General features: G+C 56.8%; 1 protein-coding gene and 1 long non-coding RNA gene across 2 annotated transcripts in view; one reads left to right on the top strand and one right to left on the bottom strand.

The window, feature by feature from the left end:
• The first annotated feature begins 11,861 nt into the window (after positions 1 to 11,861).
• Positions 11,862 to 20,261, top strand: part of MXI1 (MAX interactor 1, dimerization protein) — a 57,097-nt gene continuing 48,697 nt past the window's right edge. The window contains exon 1 of the mRNA XM_068949648.1: positions 11,862 to 12,042. Coding sequence (XP_068805749.1) covers positions 11,862 to 12,042 — 181 coding nt within the window. The remainder of the gene's footprint in view (positions 12,043 to 20,261) is intronic.
• On the bottom strand, positions 13,145 to 20,029 carry LOC138067777 (uncharacterized). Its single transcript, XR_011142117.1, has 3 exons — positions 19,802 to 20,029; positions 19,128 to 19,320; positions 13,145 to 17,835 (listed from the first exon to the last, which is right to left on the bottom strand). It is a non-coding gene; the product is annotated as an uncharacterized lncRNA (long non-coding RNA).

Genomic DNA, 20,261 nt, shown 5'->3' with positions numbered 1-20,261 from the left:
CTGTGCGCCCGCGGTTCCGACAGCGCTGGCAGCCTCACGGGGAAAGCCTCCAGCATGTTCAGCAGAGACGGACTGTTCTGACGTTTTGGCTGTCACAGAGCATATATAAACTCCTATTTTTAGAGACTTATAGATCAGCCGAATTTGCACAGACTTTTACAAAAATAGTAAAAAGCACATCCCTAATATAAAGGTGACTCACGCCTTTGCAGGAGTTGTCACAAATTTTAGCAAAGCCAGAAGCAATTTAAGTCTCTAAAAGAAAAGATTGCCAGAATGTAACAGGGATAAAGTTGTTTATTTCTCTATAGCCGTATTCTTTGGAACTGTGCAATTACACTAGCTTTAAATGTTATACATGCAGACAGTGCGTGCGAGCACACCCAAGCAGTTTTGACTGGGAAGAGCACGCAGCATGGAAAGTTTTAGTCAACTCTGATCAACTTGTAAACAAACAAAACCAAGCCATATGATGAGAACTAAGGCAAATGTGATAACAGCTGATGCTTCCAGTTCTGCTTATGCAGTCTAATGCAGCTCTGGTATTACCCTTTAAATATCTATATGTTTAATCCTTTTAAAAACACGCTACTAACTACAACAGTGGCATGAGCTCAACAGGGCAATTATGTGGAGAGGGAGAGAAGGTATTTCCTTGGATGAGTTTCAAAGTCCCCTTACAGTTAATTGCTCCTTTCTTCTTTCTGTATCTGTGAGAAGCAATGTATATTCGAGAGTTTACACTTAGCACTGAAATTCTGGGTGAGTCCAAAGTAAAACACAGCCTTTGAAAGCTGAAAATTCAAGTGGCCGTTAGATGGCATCAGATTTTCGCATTTGCTACGTCTGTCCCTTGTAGTTGGAAAACCATTAACAAAGAGCTTTCAAAGACAGTATCTTGGTGTAGATTTTGTGGGCACTATTCCTGTTTCCGTGCAGGGATGAAAGCAGACATCTGGCTTCTGGACCCATTTTCTCTATCAATTCATTTCAAAATCCAGAAGTGGAACGTGGTTTATCTGGGAAGCAAGACTCTTCCACTTCATTCAATGGTTTCTCAATTTTGCGACTGGTTAAGAACGTATTTTTCGCACTCATCAGCTTAGTGCACTGAATAGAAGAATAGCCTGTGTTCGATGCTTTCTCTCCAACAACCTTACCCACAGGCCAGGGGGCTCTTAGTAGGTTTAAGATCGTTGAGGTAGAAACGACAGTCCATAGTAGAAGGTCACCCCAAAATGGTGATTTAAATGCTTTGTCAATTTTAACTCACTTTTAACTTTTAGCTCAAGTGCTTCTTTATTCGTATCTCATGAGAAAATCCGTATGTGGCTCCCCAACTCATCTACGCTATCTCCTCCTACCTTCTCCTTTCCCACTAGTTTGTTCAAATTTAGAATGTGCCAACAAAAAGTAACGATCGGGCTGCGCCCTCGAATCCTGGCAGTGCCAGGGCATCATTTCTGTGACCTGTTCTTTCCTTGGTGGTGGGCACTCCGGAAGATGGGAGATAGCACTTTGAACCCTGCACGCTGAGGAAGACCTTGAAGGTAAGTTTGCCGCACCATGCTGCTCTCCACAGGGTAAGTTTGATTAGTGCTAGCTGGCACTCCTTAGCGCTGGACGTAGAGCACACTGACCCTGTGACAGCAGTGTTGTGAATGCTTACCGAACTGAAGTTATTAATGTATGAACTGCCTCAGTTTTTCACTTGGAGGGGTAACTCGGCTGAGAGCCAGCGACGTTTCGGGTGCCTTATAGACGAGGGCAGAGCTTTGCTGATCTCACCTTCAGATTTAGCTCCAGATATGTAAATGGAGAACGAAACGTCAGATGACTAGTGGGGCAAGCAGCATCATGGCAGCTCTGTGCCTAGACACAGGGTTGACAGTGAAGGAACATATTTACAAGTATTGGAGTGGAACTGCAACAGTTTGGAGAGTTGTTTGCGACTTTTTAAAACTGCAAAGTATGCTTTGCCACTGGCTCAACCCATTCACCTATCCTTGCTCTTGAGCAACTGTATGCTGCCAAAGTCCTAGTTGAGGTCTTTGCACTTTTTGTGCTTCTGGGTCTTACTCTCTGCCTCTGAATGCAAATTGTTGGAGGTTGAGGGCAAGTTCTCAGGCAGCATCACTGCATGCTCACTATATTCTTACACTTTTCTCTGAGTGTTGTCTTCTTTTCTTTGTGGAAAGAGGCTATTGAGGTAGTTGGACCTTCATTCTGATCCATTGCAGTTGCTTACAAGTTAATTGAACTTGGGAAGGGGAAAGACCTTAGTTGTTAATGCTTGTGCCATTAACTGTTGTGTGGGGAAGATCCTGGGGAGCAGAGAGAAGGGGATGCCCTGAGCTTTCTCCAAGAAAGGGAAAAAGACTTGTTTGACTTAAAAAAAAAAAAAAAGTAAAAGTCAGAGTGTTTCTTACTTGAGATCTGCCTGTAAACAAAGTCACACCAAGGAAAAATGATGGATGGAAGTATCTTGAACATATGTTTAACAGAACTTCCTTGTCGGTCTGTCTTGCCTGACTTTTCTGGTTTCTTCTTCCTATCCTTGGTCAGCATTTGCACTGGATCAAACTCAGGGAGAGAAAACTAAAGGCTTGAGCTCATGTGAGACTCATGCAGTCTTTTTCCCCTCTAGGGTTTTAGGCTTAGGTGTGATATTAATGCATCCATACCATGCAGGTCCTCAGCTTCTCCTTTAAATCAAGCAGTGCCATGCCACAAATCCAGTGCTATGGCCTGAATAGGAAAAATATATCACGTTATCTTGGCAGAATCCCAGGTTGCATTTAATACAGGGTCTGATAATGCAACGTGTTAAGTAAATGGGGGTCACTGTAACAGCCTGTGAAGATGTATGACTCGGAGGTGAGCGCACAGTTGCTGAAATCAGCAGGTGCAGACACCGTGGAGATAAAGGTGCTGTTTGCCCTAGGGCTCAACTGTCAGTCTGAATAGCAAGTGCTCTGTCCCAGCCAGATAACGTAGCCGCAAAATGCAGCCGTTCTCCCTTGCTGTTCCAAATAGAGATTTGTTCCCCCACCTGCCTGATAGCGTCTCATCAACTGTCAAAACCAGCAGCTTCTCCAAAAGTTATTTGCTCATAAGGTAAAGGCAAAGTTCAAAGATGACTGACCTTATCAGAGACCGGTAGGCTTGGCAGAGCAAAGCTCTGCAGGAGTCACCGTTCCTGTTTAGCATTGCTCCGAGACAGATTGTTACAAGACAACGGGTAAAAGAAAAATAACAAATTGGTTGCTTTCGGCAGAATTTGTCCAATTATTTTCCTCAAAGTGTCTTTTAATACAAATTAGCGACAAGCCACTTGGACGTTTCCTGCTCTTCTCCTTTCTGCCGCAGCTCTTGCTAGGAACTAGTGGGGCCGCGGTCTTGCCATGGGGAGGGCGCATGAGGAGCTTCACCTCGGCTCTGCCAAAGCCCTGCTCCTTCTGCCGCTAAAGCCAACGCGGACAGCTCCAGCGTTTGTTTCTTTGCTGCCAGCAGCCAAGACGCACCATTTCTGTGTGCGAAGATTAGACGTTAAAGCAAAGAGGGGGAGAGCAGCTCCGGCAGCCGGCAGGGGCTGAGCCGGCCGGTTCTCTCCCCTGCCCTCCGCGCGTCCCCTTCCCGTCCCAGTCCGCAAGCCGTTGAAACCTGCCCAGGCTCTGGGAGAGGGGTCTCAGCTCCGACGGCCTCCGCGCACCGCGGGCCAAGCCTTGCCGCCGGGCGGGCGACGCGCCGGCCGAGGCCCAGGCCCGGCGGGCAGCAGGCGCCCCGGCTCTGCCCCGGCTACTGGGGGCTCCCCCCCCGCCGCCACCTCCCTTCGCCCGCTGAAGAAGTTAAGTGAAAAATGCTTTTTCCCTTTTAATTGTGTGAGGAGGGCTGCGTGCCAACAATGTGAAAAGAGGAGGGGGGGAAAAAAATCAATTAGGGGCTGAATTAGCTGCTGGCGTGTACACAAAAGCTTTTCACGCCAGCGGCTTTGGGGGCCGACAGCTCGGGCAGCCACCGTGCCGGTGTCCCCTCAGGCTGACCCCACTTCGTTTTCTCGGCGTTAAGATGCTGCCAGAGTTTCTGAGGGGGGTTTTGTGATTCAAATGCTGGTCGCAGGCGATGGCTGGAGCTCGAGGCCAGACCCTGGGACCTCACGTCGCGGCTCAGCGGCGTCGCGGGCGCCCGGCCCAAGCCGGTGGGACTGGTCGGTATTCACGCCGCGGAGCTGAACTTGGCTCTTGCTTCGCTGGATATTTTTGGATCCGTGCTTTCACTTGGGGGGGGGTCTCATTTTTAGGAGCTGCAAGCTACTCTTGCATTTAAATTTTGGCATGGAAATGCCCTTGGTCTGTGCCGCGCTGATGTTTTGCTAAACTCCAGAAGGAGCTTTTGTGTTAACAGGCTCCTGGGACGGCAGCAAGCGGACGTGCTGGCGTGAAGCGCGTGTGCGCGCGCGCGGGATGAGGCTCTCGCCTCGAAATATTCCCTTTAATCAGAGCACGGCTGCCCCTGCCGGGGCGCGGGGGGACCCGCTGCAAGGGGGGCGCTCGCCCCCCTCTGCCTCGCCTCTTGGTCCCTCCCTGGTTTTTGAGGGAGCGTCGCCTGTCAGTCAGCGTGCCAAAGGGATGCAAGCGGGGGGAGCCACTGCGCTGAGAGATTTAATCCCAGCTGAGCCAAAACCGGCCGATGCGCGGCGAGCTGCCCGGGCCTCGGCTCCCAGGCGGGGAGGGAGGCCCGGCCCCGGAGCGCCCCGGCCCCCCGCGACCACCCGCAGTCCTTATAGTGGCGGTACTTAGCGTAGCGTAATTTTAAGGCACCTTTCGCTGAGTATTGGCAGCTTGATGTCGCTAGGTGCCCGTGGGCGCTGGCTGCTGCAGCTCGCTGCGTCGCTTGCAAACGCAGACCTTGCGCTCCGGCTGCCAGGCGGGCGGGCGGCGAAACGCTGCACAGCCGCAATTAAAATGTTGCGGGGAGGCTGCGCTGTCCCCGGCCCGGCCGTGCTGAGCAGGCGCCTCCTTGCCTTCGGGTAGGGGCAGATGCTGGTGGCTTAGGCTGACTTTGACCTCTGGCGGGTCGGCTGCCGGCTGCTCCCCCACCTCCTTATCGGCACGCTGCTCACCAGTCTCCTTCCACGGGTACAGGAAGTTCGAACATTGCCTAAAATTAGGTGCTTGGATTAAAGTCTGACTTCTCTCGCAGAGCCGGGGCCTGTCGCCGGTGCCAGCGGGAGCGGCGGAAGAGGGGTTCCCCGTCGCAGGCTCGGCGGGACGCACCGGGAGCCGTTCCCGGGGTGCCGGCCGGGCGCCCGCCGCTGCGAAAGCACCCTGCAAAACTCGGACGACAACGGGCTCACGCGGCCACAAGCGCCACCGAAAGCCCTAAGCTTTTTTAAAATCGGCATCGTGCCGAGCTCTCGGGCGTGCACAGGCAGGAGGCTTCCCTCAGCCGCATATATATAAATATATATAATATCTAGACATAAATATATAAATAACCCGCGGACGACAGCGTGAGCGTGCAACGGCAGCCGCGCTTCATAGGCCGGGCTTTGCCCACCGACCAGGGCGTCTCCAGCACCAGGATGTAGCTTCTTTGTCTGCTTGGGCAAGACGGAGGTGCGCTGGGGAACTCGCACAGCGCAGGGTGAACACGAGGCAATAACGCCCTGCTCCAAACACCTACTTCGTCCAGCCCCTTTAAACATCCTCACTTCTCCAGCGGGTGGTAAGAAAGCGTTTCGGAGCCCAGCGCTCACTCTCTTCCATCTGGCTAGACAACAACAAATACATATATATTATATACATTGTGTATTTGTGTGTGTGTGTGCGTGCATATGTATACATATTTTTATACATGCATGCACACACACATATATATACACACACACACATATAAAAAGCATACTTATCATATGTGCAAAAGTTTAAATCATTTACCCTGCCTGGCTTTAGTTTTATTCTAAAGTTGGTAAGAGTCAACATGCAACCAGTTGAACCAATATGCTGCACACATTCTTGACGTCTATTTACACCTATTCAACAGCGCTTGCGTCCAGTACGAATTCCTATCTACTTAAATATTGATCTCCTGGCTGGCACGTCGTCAAAATCCCGTTTCCTCCTTCAGCTGGAGGAGCTGCTGCTCCTGCCCGGCTCTGTTTCACGGGGGCCGGTGCACGCGCCCCCTGAAAGAGGCACATCGGACCAGATGCAGCGTTAGGCTAACTTAACTCCCACTGCGTTTCAGGCGACTTCTGCAGCCCCCCGGCGCGCCGTGGTGTTTGAGGAGGGAGGCACCATGTCAGCGTCGCCCCGGCGGTGCGCTGGCGTCGGCGCGGGGCCGTCCGACGGGGAGGCGCCCGGCCCCGGCCAACGCTGCCGTACATAGCAGCGCGCTTCCCCCCATTGAAAACGAGCACAAAGCACGGAGGCGTGGACAGGGGAAACGTTCTCGGCGCTGCTCGCGCGCTGGGCGTTTCAGGTGCAAGAGCAAGCGAGGAGGAGCACTAAACTCTCAGCTTTCTCTCCTTTTCCTTTCAGTCCCTTTTTCCGCTGGAAACCGGACGGGCGTTTTCACGCGCTGCCAGCAGCCGGGCTCCTTCCTCAGCGCGGTAAAACGCCAAAGGCGCCTTTGCCTCACCCACGAGGAGTCGGTAACAGCGCGCTGTGATGTCGCATCGATAGGTTTCGCGCTGTTAAAATACGTCCGCTTAGCAGCGATGCCGCCTGCGGGGTACTGACACCTGCTCAAGCCGGGGCCCCGCTCCGAAAGCCGAGCCGCCCCGCGGCAAAACCCGGTCACCCTGCCAGCCTGGTTAATCCTGGGGCCGGCTCCAACGCGCTCCCCTGCGATCGTCGGGGGAAGCGTTTAACGCCGAGAGCGAAGACGGGAGCGTGCGCTTATACGCAGACACGCACAGGCTGGCATGTATACGCAGAGGCGTGCACGTGCTTCAAGCGCCTGAAGGTCTCAGCAGCAGCGTCTTTGCAGTTTCCGTTCTGCTGTGATCTCCGCCAGGGCTGTTACGTTCCTCAGCTGTCTCTACCGCGGTGGGGGGGGGGAATGTTTGTGCAAAAGTAAAAGGTACCTAAAACGTTTTCCCTGCTGCATACATTTCATACGTACATGTATGCACATCAGCTGGGAGCCGCCGGTAACACGCCGTGCCTCCTGAGCCCCCCCTTCAGCAAGGCACATTACAGGCGCCCCCAGCTTCGGCCGACGTCGACCCCGGAGGGCAGAGGTGTTGCTGAACCGCTCTCTGCTGTGCCGGGTTGGGCGCCGCCGCTCTCGAGCCCGAAGGGGGGAGTCCGCCGCGGCGCCGCCGCGGGCCGGGGGGCTCCGTGGGGCGAGGTGCGCGCGTGTGCTGGTGATTTGTCGGGCTGGGGCGCAGCTGCCGGGGCGCTGGTTTTCCTTCCTACACGGCCTGGGGAAAATGCTTGTGCGCTCGCCTGGGGTGGACGGGGCAGGCTGCCGCTCACCGCCGGCGAGCGCTGCGGCCGCGGCGCCCTCGGCAGCGGCGGCCGGTCCCCTCCCTGGAGCCTCCCTCGCGCCCGTCTCCTTTACTGCCGAGATAACCCCCCCAGCCCGGCGCTGTCCTTCTCCAGCCGACGCGCCCGCCATTTCCTCTTGCTCCGGGTAACCCGAGACAACCTGCCGCCGCTCCTCCGGCCGGGATCCTGCACTTGTAAGCTCAGAAATGCAGCCGACCGTCTAAAACCCCGCGTTTGCCCGGTTAATTTTAATGGCAAGGCTTCTTTTCTGAGTCTTCTCGTCACGGCAGCCCGTCGGCCTCCTGCGGAAAGGACCTGCCGGGCTTTTCCTCTCCGACTGGATGGCTCCCAAGCAAGCGTGAACTTTCCTTTTCCTATATGTACATACATATATGTATGTGTGTGTGTATATATATGTATGCATGCATGCATGCATGTATATATATGTATTCACACAGCAAAGCTGGGAGACCCCTCGTTTGCCCCGGCGCTGAAGCCGCTGTTTGTGCAGTAAGAGCACACCCCGCTCGGCGGTGCAGCCGCCCGGCAGGCTGCGGGTGGAGAGCAGCTCCGTCACCCAAAGCAAGAGCGCGCCAGGCTGCACGCCGGCCGTATTATAGGTCCTTCCCGCCCGGAGCGAGGTGAAATGCCCTGCCCTTCCGGCGGCAGGCGCGAGGCAGAGCGCCAGCCGGGCTGCCAGGCCCTCCGCTGGGCAGCCGGAGGAGGAGATGCTCCGTCGGCCCCTTTCAGCGGGCAGGCGATCCCCACGCAGAGCCACCCGCGCCTGCCTGCAACTTTTAGCACGGACGTTTTGTGTGTGCGTCTAGACCACAGACGAGTTTTCCCTCTGAGGGCGGGGAGGGAAGGACGGTTAATCGTTTGCATTTCAGCGCGGTGTAGCAGCTACGTAGAAAAGGCCAAGCGCAGCAGGGGCCGCAGGGCCGGCAAAGGGCAGCAGGCCCGCGCCCTACCGCTGCAGCCTGGCGGTCGAGGACTCGCAGGTCGACCACATCCCAGACGCGGAGGGCCGGGAAGGGCAATTCGGAGACAGGGGTGAAAATAAAAGAAATTGCTCATCATCCCCGGCGAGATCGCGGCGGGGACCCCGGAGCTGAACGCGGGGCCGGGCAGTCGGGAACCGGGCGGCAAGGGCTGCCGCAGCTCAGCGCTTCGCCGAGGGCTCGGACGTGGCTTCGTTGTCACCCGTGCCGCGTTTTGAGGCCTCCGACAAGGTTTAGCAGGTCCTTTCTCCACCCTTCAGGGCTGGCCGGCAGCGGGACTCGGCCGCCCGTCGTGTCCACCAGGAAAATCACAACCCTTTGCTGCCAACGTTTACGGGGCACGTCCTCCTGCCGTGCAAACCTCCTCCCCACCCCGGGCGCCAGCGGCAGCAGCAGCAAGAGCAGGTGGCAACCGGCAGCACGACGGCGGAGCCTGGAGCCGCGGCCGGTAGGGTTAACGCTTACCAGTTACTCTTCAGTGAAGGACGCTGAGGAGCAAATACGCTCACGGGCCGTTCAAATGTTGCCCGGAAAGTTTCCTGGCTGCAAAATCTGTGGGCTGTCTTGGAAAGTTCTCCCTAAAGGTTCGAAGGAAATCAAATGACTAGCACGGAGCAAAGGAAAATAGCAGCATTCCTCCTCTTCTGGTTTTTGTCTTCAAAACGAGTATAGGTGTTTGATGACTCACGGATTTTAGCTGCGCTTTGAAAAATAGTCTGGTGGGAACACGAAGAACTCCTTCTTCCCTAAACGTCTTCCCAAGCTGACTCCTGCCTCAAGCCTTTTCACACTTCTCTGTTAACCAGGGAAATATTTGATCAATAATGCTGGATTCTTCCCCATAAATAAACCACTCGTGGCATGAACGTCATCAGGAATCGGGGAGCGCTGCAAAGAGTTTAAGAGCTGGACAGAGCCTGAACATCTTGAGAAACGCCGGTGCGTTTACGCGCCTGCGCCCAGGGGCTGCGGAGCTGCTGCTCGGTTTTAGGGTCGGGTCGGGCGTCCACCGGGGACGGCGGCATCGGCGGAAAACTCCCAACGGTGCTACCTAGTTCTTGCTGCGGCCTGTTAAGGGCCAAACCCGCTGGCCGCTGGAGCCGGGGCCGTTTCGGCCGCCCCACGGCGGGCTCGCGCGGACCCCGTCAGGGCCACGAGCGCCTCCCGCGCCGCCGGGAGCCAAAAGGCTGGACGGAGACGCTGGGAAACAGAGCGCTGCTCCTGCCGGCCGGGTTTCGTACCGCGGCTGGAGGCTTTCGGCTGCCTCGCCGGGGGGTGCGAGAGGCCGGGCACGGCTGGGCATCCCGCGGCGGCGGCGGCACGACCGGCCCCTCGGCCCCTCCCGGGTCGGACAGCGAAGCCCTGCGGCTCCGGGAGTCCCTCCGGAGCTGCCCCACACGGAGGGCGAGAACTGCTCCAAACCGGCTCTCGTCCACGACCGTAACGACAACGGCGGCAAAAACGAGAAAGAGATGCGATAGCCATCCGGGCGATTTCTTTTTTTGTTATATATATATATATATCTTAACACGACTGTTGAACAGCGAGAACCGTTTGCCCTTGCCAGACGGGCAGCGCAGCTCTGCCTGGGAACGAGGGTGCCCCCTGCGAGGGGGCGGCAGCAGCCCCCCCGCGGCCGCCGGGCTCGCGACGGCGTCGGCCGGCGAGCGGGGACAGCAGGAGCCTCCCGGGGCCCTCGCGCCCCCAGGCGCCCCGGAAAACCTTCCCTCCAACTTCTGCACGCTTCTCCCCTAGGGGCGATTTACACCCGGCTCCACCACGGCGGGGACAAACGGGGCAGAAGGGGCCCGAAAACAGCGGGAGCGCTGGTCCTGCCTCGGGCGGGCCACCGCTGCGGGAGCCGGGAGGCACGGCGGGAGCTGCCCCTCGTCCCGCTCGCGCCGCAGCGGAGCGGCGTCAAAATCCGCCCGCCAAGGGGGAACGAAAGCTCCCTGGGGACCTCCCCGCTCATCTGCGCCAATCCCAAAATAACGGGGTGGATGCTTTTCCCGCTCCCGTGAGTACAAACGTGGGGCAGGCCCCGCTCGCTGCGGTGCAAGATGCCGCGGGGCGGGGGGTCAGCACCCGATCCCGGCTCCCAGGGCCATGCAGGCGCCCCTCGGCCGCGCCGCCGGGCGGGGGGACCCCCGCGCGGGCCGTGGTGCGCCCGCCTCCGAGGGACCCCGTCCCCGGCACCGGTGCCTTGGAAACGCTGGTGCGTGGTGGCCCCGTTCCCGCGCAAACGCCCTGCGGCCGGGCCCCTGCAGACGTCCCCGTCCCCCCGGCGGGCCGGCCAGCCCCGCTCCCCGGGGCGGCTGCAGCAGCCTGCAAGCTGGCCGGAGGCGGGACGGCTGCTCCAGCCGCCCCGGGGCCGCTGTCCCCGCCGAGCTGGGCCGCCCATGGCTTCTCCCTGTAGCAGCAACTTTAGAAAAACAGTACAGTTTAGCTAGAAGGGAAGCGAATCCAAATTGTAAGTCTGGCTTCAAACCTGTGGACGTCATACTGGAAAAAGCAGTACACGCTGCCAGTGACTGAGTCAGCACTGATTCACACCAAGTGTTTAAAAAATCCTAGGAGGAGGGCTGGGTACAGGCGCACCAGCAGGGAGGACCAACAGGTTCACTGGGTGACCGGATGCCTGACCGGATGCCTGCGGTCCCAAACGGGCTTGGCGCTGCAGATCATCGGCAGCATCCTCGCCGACAGAGAAGGCCCGCGATCTGCGCGTTGTGGGGTTTTCGAGCCGCCCGGCGCCGCTCGGCTCTCTTCTTTTCCTTCGATCCGCTTCCAGCAATGACTTTTCTTACCTTACACTAAGGTCACAGGAACTCTTCTTCCTCTCTGTTTGAGAGCGCACGGCCAGGCGCCGCCAGCGCCAGCGCGGCTCTGGGCGGCTGTTTGCCTCTGGCTTGTGGCCGATGCCACGGACTTGGGCTAAAGGGGAGTCGCGTCCCTCGAGACGCAGTTGGAAGGCGGCAGAGTCTCCGCCTGGCGCCTCAGCCGGACCGCGGTGCAGCGCCGCGGGCACCGCGCCCTGTCGCAGCCCCTTGGCAGGGTGAATGAAAGCGACGGCCCGGTGGGGTCGGGGGCCGCCCCGACCCGCTCCTGCTGCCGACGGTCCCCAGGCGCCGCAACCAGCGCTTTGGACCCCGGCTTTGTACGCGGGGCCGGAGCGCGGCCGCCGGGGCGGGCGCCGCCGCTCTCCGCAGGCGCGGACGGGCCGGGCCGGGCCGCCCCGACGGGGCGGGCTGGGGGGGGGGGGGGGGGGCGGGACCCGGCGCCGCCGCCGCCGACGTTTGGGGAAAACAGCGCAAAAGCGGCGGCGGCAGCGCTAGGACCGCGGCGGCGCCGGGCGGGGGGCGGCATGGGGAAGCGCGGGCGGCCGCGCAGGGAGCCGCGGGGCGCGGGGGCCCGCTGCCCCCTCGGGGACATCTTCAACACGGGCCCGGCGGCGGCGGGGGGGGGCATGGACACCTTCCTGCACAACGTGCAGGTCCTGCTGGAGGCCGCCAGCTACCTGGAGCAGATCGAGAAGGAGAATAAAAGTAAGTGCGTGTGCGTGGGCGCTGCGTGGCTGTGGGCGCGGGCGGCGGCGGGTTCCCCTCGCCCCCGCCCAGCCCCGCGGCTGCCGCTTCTCTTCAGGCGGTGAAAGAAACTTGTGGCCAGCGGCTGGGCGAGGGGCGGCCGGGCCCCGCCGCGGCGACACGCGTGGGACCCGCGGCGGGGTTGGGGGGGGAGCGGGGGGCCGCGGTCCCAGGAGCGGCGGCGGCGGCAGCGCGGGGCCGAGTGTCCCGTGTCCCGTCCCCTCCGTGGGGTCGCGGTGTCCCGTGTCCCCCCCCTCCCCCCCCGCGGGGCCCCTCCGCGGCGGCGGCCGGGAGCGGTGACACGTCCGGGCGCCGCTCCCGCCCGGCATGGGCAGCGTCACGTAGGCGAGCGGCGGCGCCCGCCCGGCGGGCAGGGCAGGGCAGGGCGAGCGCCCGGTGCGGGAGGCGGCCGCGCCGCGCCGCCGGCCCCCTCCTGCGCGGGGGGGCGCGCAACTTGCGCGCGGGTCCCGTCCTGTCCCGTCCCATCGCGTTCCCCCCCGCGCGGAGCCGTCTGCCGAGGGGGCGCGGGCGGCGGGGGCGGCCGGCAGCGGACAAAGGGCCGGGCCCGCTGCGCGCCCGCGGAGCGCCGGCCCCGCCGCTCCGCCCCGCCCCGCCGCGGCCACATGGTTCGCACATGGAGGCCAGCCCGGCGCGCTCATTGGCGGCGGGCGCCCCGCGGGGCGGGGCTGGGCGCGCCGCTCCGCCAATGGGCGGCGCCGGTGTCCCCCGTGACGTCACGCGTTGCTGAGCGGGGCGCGGGCAGCCCCCCCCCCCGCCGTGTGTGCCGCCGCGTTCCCGGGGTGTCACATGCGAACAGCCCCGAAACCCCCATTTCCTCGCTCATTTATTTTATTTTTATTTTTTTTCCTGTTTTCTTTTGCTCCCCCCTCTCCGGGGAGCGTGGCCTCTCTCGCTGCGGTTCCTTTTCCGCCCAGCTCGCCGAGGCAGCGCGCCCCTCACCGCGGCGCCGCGGCGGGAGGCTGCTGCGGCCCCCGTGTCACGTCCCGAGGCGTGGGTTGGCGAAAAATAACCAAGCGGAGGATCCTTTAAAAAGGATGCCTTTAAAAAAGAAAAAGTTGAATTAACGTTTATTTTCTTACATGCTAAAAACTGGTTTATAAGAAGCCTGCGGGGCGATGTGGGGTCTGCTGAGAGCAGGACAGTCACAGCAGCTACCTGCGGATGCCCTGCCTGCCTGTGAGAATCCAGCAGCACGACTATTTTGTACATCCAGGCCGATACGGCTGGGTTGTTTGTGTGGCCGGTTTTAGGGTGCTCTCGTCTTGAAACTGTCAAAACCGCAGGGGGCGTAATGAAACTGTTCTTGCCCTTGAGGTGGATAATATCTGATATGTGCCGCATTTAAAAATGCGTCATTTTGTGAGGTTCCTTGTTTGTACCTGGAAGATAGACTGATCAGTGTGAGTTGCTGGCTCCTCTGCATCAGCCCTTCGCAAGGATGCAGGATTTGTATTGCTAAATTTTGAAAGGAAGTGTTTACAGCCAAACAACTCAATTTCTCAGCACTTGTTTTCACTGGAGCTTACATGAACAATCGGCATTTGACATAATAAGGAAAATCTTCTCTTTTCCTAGCAGGTTCTGTAAAATCTTCCCATTTTTTTTTTATTTACCAAGAAGGGCATTTTAGGTTGCAAAGTCCCATTTAGCCAGTGTCTCGGCTGGGCTGTGGTGAATGTGCAATTCAGAGCGTCTCCATCGTGAAACAGGCAGTTTTTACACGTTGCTCCCAAACAAAGAAAAACGTTGCCGGAATTGGAAAACGGTCTCTTAGCACGACGGGCTCCCTATACAGACAAGGAGACACAAAAGGGACAGGCTGTATCCAAAAGTATCTACATAGTCTGACTGGGAAGAGATTTGCATGCTCCGTGCAGGCTACTGCACTAAAAGGATATGGTGCCCTTTAGCCTGGCGGAGCAGCAGTGATTACTCAGTGCACCCCTTGCTGGCTGGCTGCCTGACCGCGGCGTTGATCACGTCTGCTCGCTTATCTCGACCGTCTCCAACCTGGCAATTAGCAACGGCAGAGGGGAAAAGCGCGCAAAGATCGGTGCTGGAGGCTGCGGCCAAAGTCGGTGGCAGGCGGGCTCGACGCTCACCCGCTTGCCGCAGGATGCGGAGGTCCCTTGACCAGGAGGTTACTCAGGGCTCTAATTAGACGTTTCGGTGTCACTCCCATCACGAAGGTGGCTGAGTCACAGCCCTGTCGTGCGAGGTGCTGTACACGTATGGGGATGACAGGGCCCTGCCCCACGGAAACACACTCTGGAAAACCAGAGGTGACCGCGAGGTGTTTGTGCCAGCCAGGGCAGGACGGGCGAGGGCACGGGAGCGAGGCGCTGTGATTGCCAGCCGGGCCGCTTCGCTTGTAGCGAAGGCTGGCGGCACCTGTGCGTGACCTCCCGATGCGATGGCACTGCTCAGCAGACGGACAGAGTCCTGGAGGGCTTTGGCAGCCAAAGGCAGGGCTTTAAGGAAGGACTGTTAGGGCTGGGCGAGCCCTGGACGGTCGTCTCAGTAGTTTATGTCGTTCTAAGAAACCATTCTCAGTGTCCGCGTTGATTCTTCCGAGCCTGTGCTGGAAATAGCAGGTTATTCACAGTTTTAAAGCACAATCCCAAGCAGGAGCAGATGCGGTCCTGTCTGATGGAGGAGCCCCGTGAGAGGTGGAAGCCCAGAGCACACGTGTCCCCTCTTCTGGTGGGAGAGGAGAGGCTATGAGGCCCTTTTCAGCCCCCCAAACTCAGCTGTTCCCAACCCCTGTCCGCAGGCCGGTAGCGCGAGGTGCGAGGTGCAGCCTGCCATGGCTAGGGCAGGGTTTTCAGCGAAGTCCGTAGATTTCTAGCTGTTTGGGGCCCAGTGAGAAATAAAGAGAGAATTTGTTCATCAGTCCCTCTTAGAGACATTTGTAGGTCCCACATCCCATCATCATAGTCATAAGTAATAGCAGAGGGGCCATAAGCTGGTTCGATCGCGTGGAAACAACTGCAGGGCTGAGAGGTGAGGAGCAGAGCTCGACGGACCGTCAGGACTACGGGAAGAGGAGACTACCCTTAGCAGTGCCATTTCAGCACCTCTCCCCAGCTCTAAAATCACCATTTGAGTATTCATTTTCCTTTTTAAAAATTGGAATATGTAACTGTCTGCAGAATGATCTGTATTACAGTAGAGTGACTGGGTGGGCTACAGTCCTGTTATCGAACTGCTCTGGTAAAATGGAGTATTTTAGCTACTGAAATGTAACTGAATTATGTTTCCAGTTGAGCCTCTGGAAGTGAGTAACACTGCTGACGGACTGCTTGATGCAGTTCTCATGGCAAGACCACAAAACCCAATCCTAACACACCTTGCTAACTGACAAATACATGTTTCCAGATGACCTGCTCCTAGAAATTTAAGCTTGGTATCAAAGGAATAGAAGCATCACCTGAAAAGTTACGGTGGCTATTTTCAAAAATGAAAGTTCTGCCGAGGGCAACTCTGTTGGTGCGTCTGTAACCTCTGCAAATGGCTCTTCGTGAATTGGCACAGCTAGAAATACGTAGCAGCTGTGAAAGCAGCTGAAAGGCTGCAGTTGGGAAGCTGTTGTTGGAGGGACTTGGGGTTTAGCATGTGCCCAGCACTACCTCTCTGTATGTGGACTCATGCTTCTGTCAGCAGGAATTGCATAAACACGTGATGAATTCTTCGGATATGATGCCTTATATCTATAATAGCCCTGGTATGTAATATATACTGTTTTTACTACAGATACAGACATCTGTTGACATATCCTCTTCTAAAAGCATGAAGGCAAGCCAACAGCTGTCTGTGACAGTGGTATCCTTGTCTGCAGGCCTAGCAGAGGTGTGCACACATGGGGCGGCTGACTTTGTGCCCTAGCAGAGGATAGCGAGAACTTCTCAGTAGTCTGACTTTCAAGTGCTGGCTATGTTTATTGACCTTCTGACCAGGAACAGCAAATGGGAGACCTCAGATTTGTTCTTTGCTATTGAATAATCCCGTCTGAAGAAGCGGAAATCTGAGCCTTGCAGATGTGTTGACATCTTCTTCGTGCAGCTCCTTCCATTGGCTATGAGCTGTTTTGAGTCTTTTCTGTCAGGCCGAAGTGAAGATGTAGCAGAACCCTGTAATTAGCAGAGGGCAGAAGGAGCCGAGACTGCGCTCAGTCCGTGTGCAGAGCTCCTTTTGAATCAACAAGAGCTGAACGTGTGGCTCAAGGTCAGTATAGATGGTCTTAGATCTTACAGTGGCGTGACATATGGAGTAGCACAAGACTCCCTTATATTTTTCATCCAGTTCACAATAAACCCCCTTCATTCCTCCTGGGTCGTGACCTGGCCACAGTGATTCATGTGTTAGCCACTTCCAGGTTGGGTTATTTTGACTCATGCTGTTTAGACCTTGTCATAAAATTCAGAAGGAAGTCACACGGGAGAAATGACAGGGCAGAGGTAAAACTGGGTCTGTGCCAGAAGCACCACTAGGAACCGATCAAGTCCTTTGTCAGCAGAGCATCCCGAGATCTGGCAGAGAAACACCCTCAGCCACTGTCCAGTGAATCCTATTCCCACTTAGCTGAGTGACTCCATCCTATGTTTGATGCGCTTTTTTTATTAAGGGAGGTCTTCTTCTTCTTACCTAATTTTGGCAGCTGGATCAGTCAAGTGACTTGACCAAAGTCACAGAATGAGTCAGTGTCTCAGACTAAACTGGGGCTCAGTGCAGGTCTGAAAACAGCTGCTTGTCTCCCAGAGCAAAGGCACAAGTGGCCTGAAGAGCCAATACACCTGTGGCTTTTGCCCTATCGCTTGGCAGAGACCGCTCTTTGAATCAGAGCGAGGTACACAGCATGGGCTTTATTCCTGCTCAGACTCTTGGAGAGCCAGGTGGTTTGGCACTGCAAAGTTTCCGTCCTCACTGTTGGATGGGTTCCAGACACCAGTGGGAGTGCTGAAAGGGATTATCTGGTGCCTTGCAAAAGAGTGAGGCTCCTAGCTCAGAAATGAGGCCACATCTTACAAGCAGTATAGGTCCTTTACGAGATGTTTCGCAAGCATGACAAGGGGGCTCAGCAGGTAGCGCCTGGGATGCTCTCCAGCCTGGTGCTGGAGTAGAAGTCCTCCAGCACTCAGCTTTTGCAGCCATAAGTACAGACTGGAGATGTGGCAGTTAGAGAGAGTGCTGGCAGGCAGGAGATTTGGGTATGTTACAGCCGTTGCTTCCCAGGCTAGAAAGACTGAGGAGATTTTATGGATCGGTAGTCCTCAAAAATCAATTGTCCGAAAGCCCGGTGAATCATCTCCCTCATCTGAGAGCAGCAGAGAACGGTCCTTAACGGGATCTCTGCTTGCTTATACCTGGGTTGCAAGGGTGCCAGGTTTCCAGGCTTTGGAAGCAAGATTAAGACTCTGCAGGGTTTATTTTTAGAGGTGGGCAGAGGAAAGTTTGGCAACTGTTGCCATCTTTATGCCCCTCCCAGGGGTCGCAAATGTGGGGGGATAGGAGGTTATTAGAAAAAGCCATAGAAGGGATGGAAAACCTGGCAGTCTTCACCAAAGACATTACTTGTATTTAAAATAATTTTCAGGTCGCAAAGCATTGTATTATTTCTAAGCCTTGTGTTTACAGCAGAGGGTTGGGCATCTTGAGCTGTGTTCTTGTTCCACTCCTGGCTGAGGGTGTGCCTTCACGCGAGTGATTACGTTGCTTACGCCTCAGTTTCCCTTCCTGCAGACCGGAAGGGAAAAAGCTGAAGTCACTGCAGTTTCGAGACCCTTAAAATATTTCTTTTTGGAAAGCTCGTAGAAGATTCCTCTAATCAAACGGGCTGGTTTAACGCAAAGTGATGGTGGTAAAAAACAGACCACATCTGTTTTACTTGATTAAAATAGTAAGGCCGCATTTCACATGTAAATATTAATTGATTTTTGCACTGCAGATTTCTTCTCGGATATTTAAATTGTTGCTAAGGAGGAGGGAAAGGCTATCAGGGAGATTAACAAATCCATTATTAAGGCTGGAAATGGAGGGCTGCCGAAGTGCCATTTAATAAAATGTAAAAAGCCCCTTTCTAAAGGGTGAAGCAGCAGAACACACAATGAAAGTGAATCACAGCTGCCAGAAGGGATGCCAAGCAGCAAGCACTTATAATCAGAAAACTGTACTTACAGATCGCTCGGAGCCACTAAATTAAATGATCTCATTCTCCCCTAAAATACTCTTCCCTTAGTCCCTCCCCAGTGTTGCGTGTAGATGGCTCAACCACATCTTTAAATGTGACTGGGGGGGGGGGGTTTGGGGTCAGCAGTTGAATAGCATCAGGCCTCTTTGTGCCATTCACTTTCCACCCACATTTGTTTCTATCACATACAAATCTGGCATTTTGCAGGCTGACCTGCCCACACTAGCACTTGGGATGACAGCTGAAAGATTTTGCAAGTCTACTGTGGCTCCATGGTTGGTTTGCCTACCTCTCCAGGGCTCCTTCTTTGGGAAACTGTCCCGCAGGTCACGCTCAAATTTGTCTTCATTTTGCACGAGATATTTTTTTTTTTAACTGTACATTATTTACTTCAGAATCACAGGCTCTAACATGGAGGTTGAGCTGCTGTGTAAATGGAAGAGTTGATCCTACATCATTTCACACAATATTGATCTCTCTCTTACTTCATTCTAGTGCTGCTTTAATTTACTGTGTATCTTTGTCCCTTTATTCCATACCCTCTATGCCTTGCCCCAGTAAGGACTGGGGCTGGCTTTTCGTCAGTGCCCAATGAGGGAGGTATGTCCCTGAAGGTGTTCCACCTTTCTATATTATTTTTTAACTGTCCCACATTAGGAAAAACAAGACAAAACAACCCTCTGAGATTCAGAGATGAAAAGGGCTGTGTAAGAACTGAACAGCGGTGTTATTTTTACCTCCATGAGATGCAAGCCTGCCGTTTTCTGAGGAAACCTCAGAAACGGTGAATCAGCAAAATGCACTTGAAGAAAAGTTAACTGGACTAAATCCACTTTACCTCAGGCCTTCTTAAGCTGAGTGCTGCCAACTCTTGCAACTTTATCATGAGTCTCCTGATATTTGGTGCGCTGTTTAGAGCTGTTGCAACCAGACACAAGTCCTTAAGTGAGAGTCCCAGCTACTTTTTTTAACGGTGCTTTTCCAGCTCCCATTCTTGCAGAGAAGGGCTGGCAGACTTAACCAGTCGCAACCTGAAAGTTCAGAACCACGAAAAATAACCCCAATTAAAGCTACAAACAGTACTTCGAGGGATTTCTAAGTCATTCTCAGCTGGAGGTCCGCACCCTGCCTTTTTGCAGATTTCCAGCGCTCTCCGCTTGTCCCCTCGCGGAGCGCAGGCCAAGCGCTGGCGAGGCTGACACCGGGCGATTAAACGCCGACGAGCCTTGAGGCCTCTCGGTTCGCGCAGCCCTTGGAGCCGCTGGCCGGGCGCGGAGCGGCCCCCGGGGCGCCAGCCCGTTGGCCGGGGGCGGCGGAGGGAGAGCGACGCCTGGGCCGCAAGGTGCGCTGTGCCGTGGGGGCGGCCGTGACGCGTCCCAGGCAGGCGTGAGCGTGTCCCCTGGGGAGCCGAGGCGGCCCTGGGGAGCCGACGCGGCCCTGGGGAGCCGAGGCGGCCGCTGTTGCCGCGTTGTCAGCGGGCGCTGCAGAGGAGGGAAGCGCTGCGGCCGGTACCTCGGGCCGCTTGCTGCCCGCGCCCGTGTTTCTCGCAGCCCTGCGCGGGCATCCAGACGTGGCGCTTGGGCCTTTGGCTCCCTCGCTCCAGGCGCGGCTTTGCCATCCCGGCACCGGCGCTGGCTGTTTCCAGCCTGGCGGCGCCCCGGGCCCAGCCAGGACCTGGTAGGCCCCGATGGCGCCTCGGGCGCTGCCCGGGGGGGGACCGCCACCTTCCCACAGCGCTCTGCGGCCGCCGGGAACTACATTTCCCAGGCGGCTCCGCGGCGGCGCCCCTCCCCCTCCCGTGAGCGCTCGGCAGAGGTAAACAAAGTGGTGCGAGGCGGGGGGCGGCGGGCGCGCGGGCCGGGCCGGGCCGGGCCGGGCCGGGGATAAATCCAGGTGGGGGCCCGGGGGGTGAGTCCAGGCCGGAGCCGGGGCGGCAGGCGGGGGCAGCGCCAGGCCGGGGCAGGGACCGGCC

The sequence above is a fragment of the Struthio camelus genome, chromosome 7 (assembly GCF_040807025.1).
Source record: "Struthio camelus isolate bStrCam1 chromosome 7, bStrCam1.hap1, whole genome shotgun sequence".
Lineage (NCBI taxonomy): Eukaryota > Metazoa > Chordata > Aves > Struthioniformes > Struthionidae > Struthio > Struthio camelus.
The sequence above is the reverse complement of the archived record's forward strand: the minus strand, read 5'-3'. Positions and strand labels throughout refer to the sequence as shown.